General features: G+C 46.0%; 1 protein-coding gene across 1 annotated transcript; it reads right to left on the bottom strand.

The window, feature by feature from the left end:
- Window positions 1-474: 474 nt before the first annotated feature.
- Window positions 475-1,020, bottom strand: LOC133890223 (pectinesterase inhibitor 28-like). Its single transcript, XM_062330671.1, has one exon. It carries the CDS (start codon window positions 1,018-1,020, stop codon window positions 475-477), a length of 546 nt encoding a protein of 181 aa, XP_062186655.1.
- Window positions 1,021-2,344: the final 1,324 nt, after the last annotated feature.

Genomic DNA, 2,344 nt, shown 5'->3' with positions numbered 1-2,344 from the left:
AATCATGGAGCCACCCATTTAACAATCAATCCTGTATTCCATGCGAAGACTAAACACATAGAAGTAGATTTTCACTTTGTTAGTGAGAAAGTTGCACTTGGAACCTTGGAAGTAAGACTTATTTCATCTGCAGATCAGATAGCTGATGTGTTTACTAAACCGGCAACTATACCATGCTCGAGCGTGTGACGTACAATCTCAACCTAAAGCCAGCCGGTCGACCTTGAGGGGGGATATTAAGAGAATCAGAGGAGGTTACGATTTGATTCTAATGTTATTGATCTCCTATCTATCTATTCCATCTCATATATAAGAATTGTAACAGAGTCCTTTACTCTGCGTGATCTTCCATGTATATATGATGTAAACATGTATATTAATACCGCGTCAATAGAAGAGTTATTCACGCCAAAAAAAACATTTTTTTTCTCTGCGCCTTGTTGTTCTTTAAACTCTCTGGTTGGCGTCGGCGGATCACGCCCTGGTTGGCGACGGCGGCGTCGACAAGAGGGCGATCGCCAACTCGACCTCGTCGTCTAGCCCGAGGTCCGCGCCGGCCAGCGGCGAGAACTGGCCAGCGGCCTTGAACGCGCCGTCGCACCGCGCGGGCGCTCCCGTCACCTCCGCGAGCAGCGTCTGCACCCGCTGCAAGTCCCTGCCCCGTGCGGCGTCCCTCGCGGCGCGCCCGAGCCGGCGCACGGCGGCGGCGTACTCCAAGGCGCACGCAGCCAGGCAGTCACGCCGCGCCGGGACCGTCTCGTAGCCCTGCCGCGCGGCGATCTTGGAGCCCGTGGCCTTGGCCGTCGCCCTGGCGATCCTCGCGGCGATGGCAGCCAGGCCGCGCTCGTCGGCGGTGGCGCTGGCCCTGTCGCGCTGCAACGTCCTGACGCAGTAGTCGTAGCTGCTCCGGTCGCCGGCGGCGAAACTCTCGCACTTGTCCTGCAGCATGCTGGAGGCCATGCACGCGTCTAGGACGAGCAGGAGGAGTACACAGCTGGAGAGAGCTTGGAGAGAGGCCATGGTGAAATTCTTAGCTCTGTGTTATATGCAAGCACCTTGGTTCTTAGTTCAATGTATGGTCATCGATCAGATCTTATAAACGATAGTTAATTTGGAACGGTAGAAGTGAGTAAATTCGTGCAACGTATAGCTGAAACAGATGGGATCGTTACATGCATGGACGTTTTTCCTTTCTTTCTTTTTTTTTTTTTTGCATGATAGCACAGTAGACGCACACTATACGCACTTCACACAAGGAGTATGCATCATATCACATGCATAAAAACACTCGTCCCACCGAGCATGCTCTTAGAATACTCAACCTCTCGCATATGTGTAAATAGATATATGTGCTAAGATTTAGACCCTGGTGCCCACGACTACATGACCCAGGTGAACATTTTCAAAAAAAAATTATAATGGAATTTTTCATTTTATGTCCAAAAAGAAGCTCCTTTTCCAACATCAACCCCTCTGGGTAGTATAGAGCCAGTTTTGGTTGATGCCCATAACGAGGCAAGCAGAAATTACGGCGTAGCCAAAACCTGTCTGTTGGCACTGTTAAATCGTGAGGCTTTCATTTTGATGTCCAGAATGGTAGCAACTCGAACAACCCCATCGACTTTACGAGCACTACTATAAAATATCACATATATGTTAATCTATCAGTGTCGATTCAACAGTAATTAGTACTGTTGACGTATCAGTATCGGTTCTTAAACTCCCGAGCGTAAACAGCCACTGAGGAGTTGAGAACCGGCACTGATATCAGTGCCGATTTCAACCACGTACCGGCATTGATAGTATCTATCAGTGCCGATTCTATATACTAACCGACACTGATATGGTCCTACAGTATAAAGCATGCCTTCTCCCCCAAACGCGACCAGAGCTGTCGCAAGCCCACCAGAACAGCGCCGTTCGCTATTTTTGCCATCTCTACTGTTGAAGGAATCAAGATTTGGACGAGTCAAGTGCTCTAAGGTTAATATGATATTCTATATTTCTTTATTAGATAGATTTACTTGTAGATTGCTTTAGGGTTGATGCTTAGTGCTTATTCTACGGTTTTTGATTTAGAGATGCAATTGAGATCTAATTTAGGAAAAGTTTGTAACTTTATCATTGTTAGATGTATAGAGATGATCTACATTTAATTATTAGTTGGATTTAGTTGCTATATTGCTCTAGATTTGAATTTAGGTTGTTCTTTGGTGTTAAATTTTGGAATTAGCAAGAGCTCTATTATGATATAAATTAGAGAAAGATCGATATTTTGCCATTGTAGATGATTTAAGGAGTAGATTAATAGTCATATGTAAATATATGTGGGTGCGTACATTAA

The sequence above is a fragment of the Phragmites australis genome, chromosome 14, assembly GCF_958298935.1.
Source record: "Phragmites australis chromosome 14, lpPhrAust1.1, whole genome shotgun sequence".
Lineage (NCBI taxonomy): Eukaryota > Viridiplantae > Streptophyta > Magnoliopsida > Poales > Poaceae > Phragmites > Phragmites australis.
The sequence above is the reverse complement of the archived record's forward strand: the minus strand, read 5'-3'. Positions and strand labels throughout refer to the sequence as shown.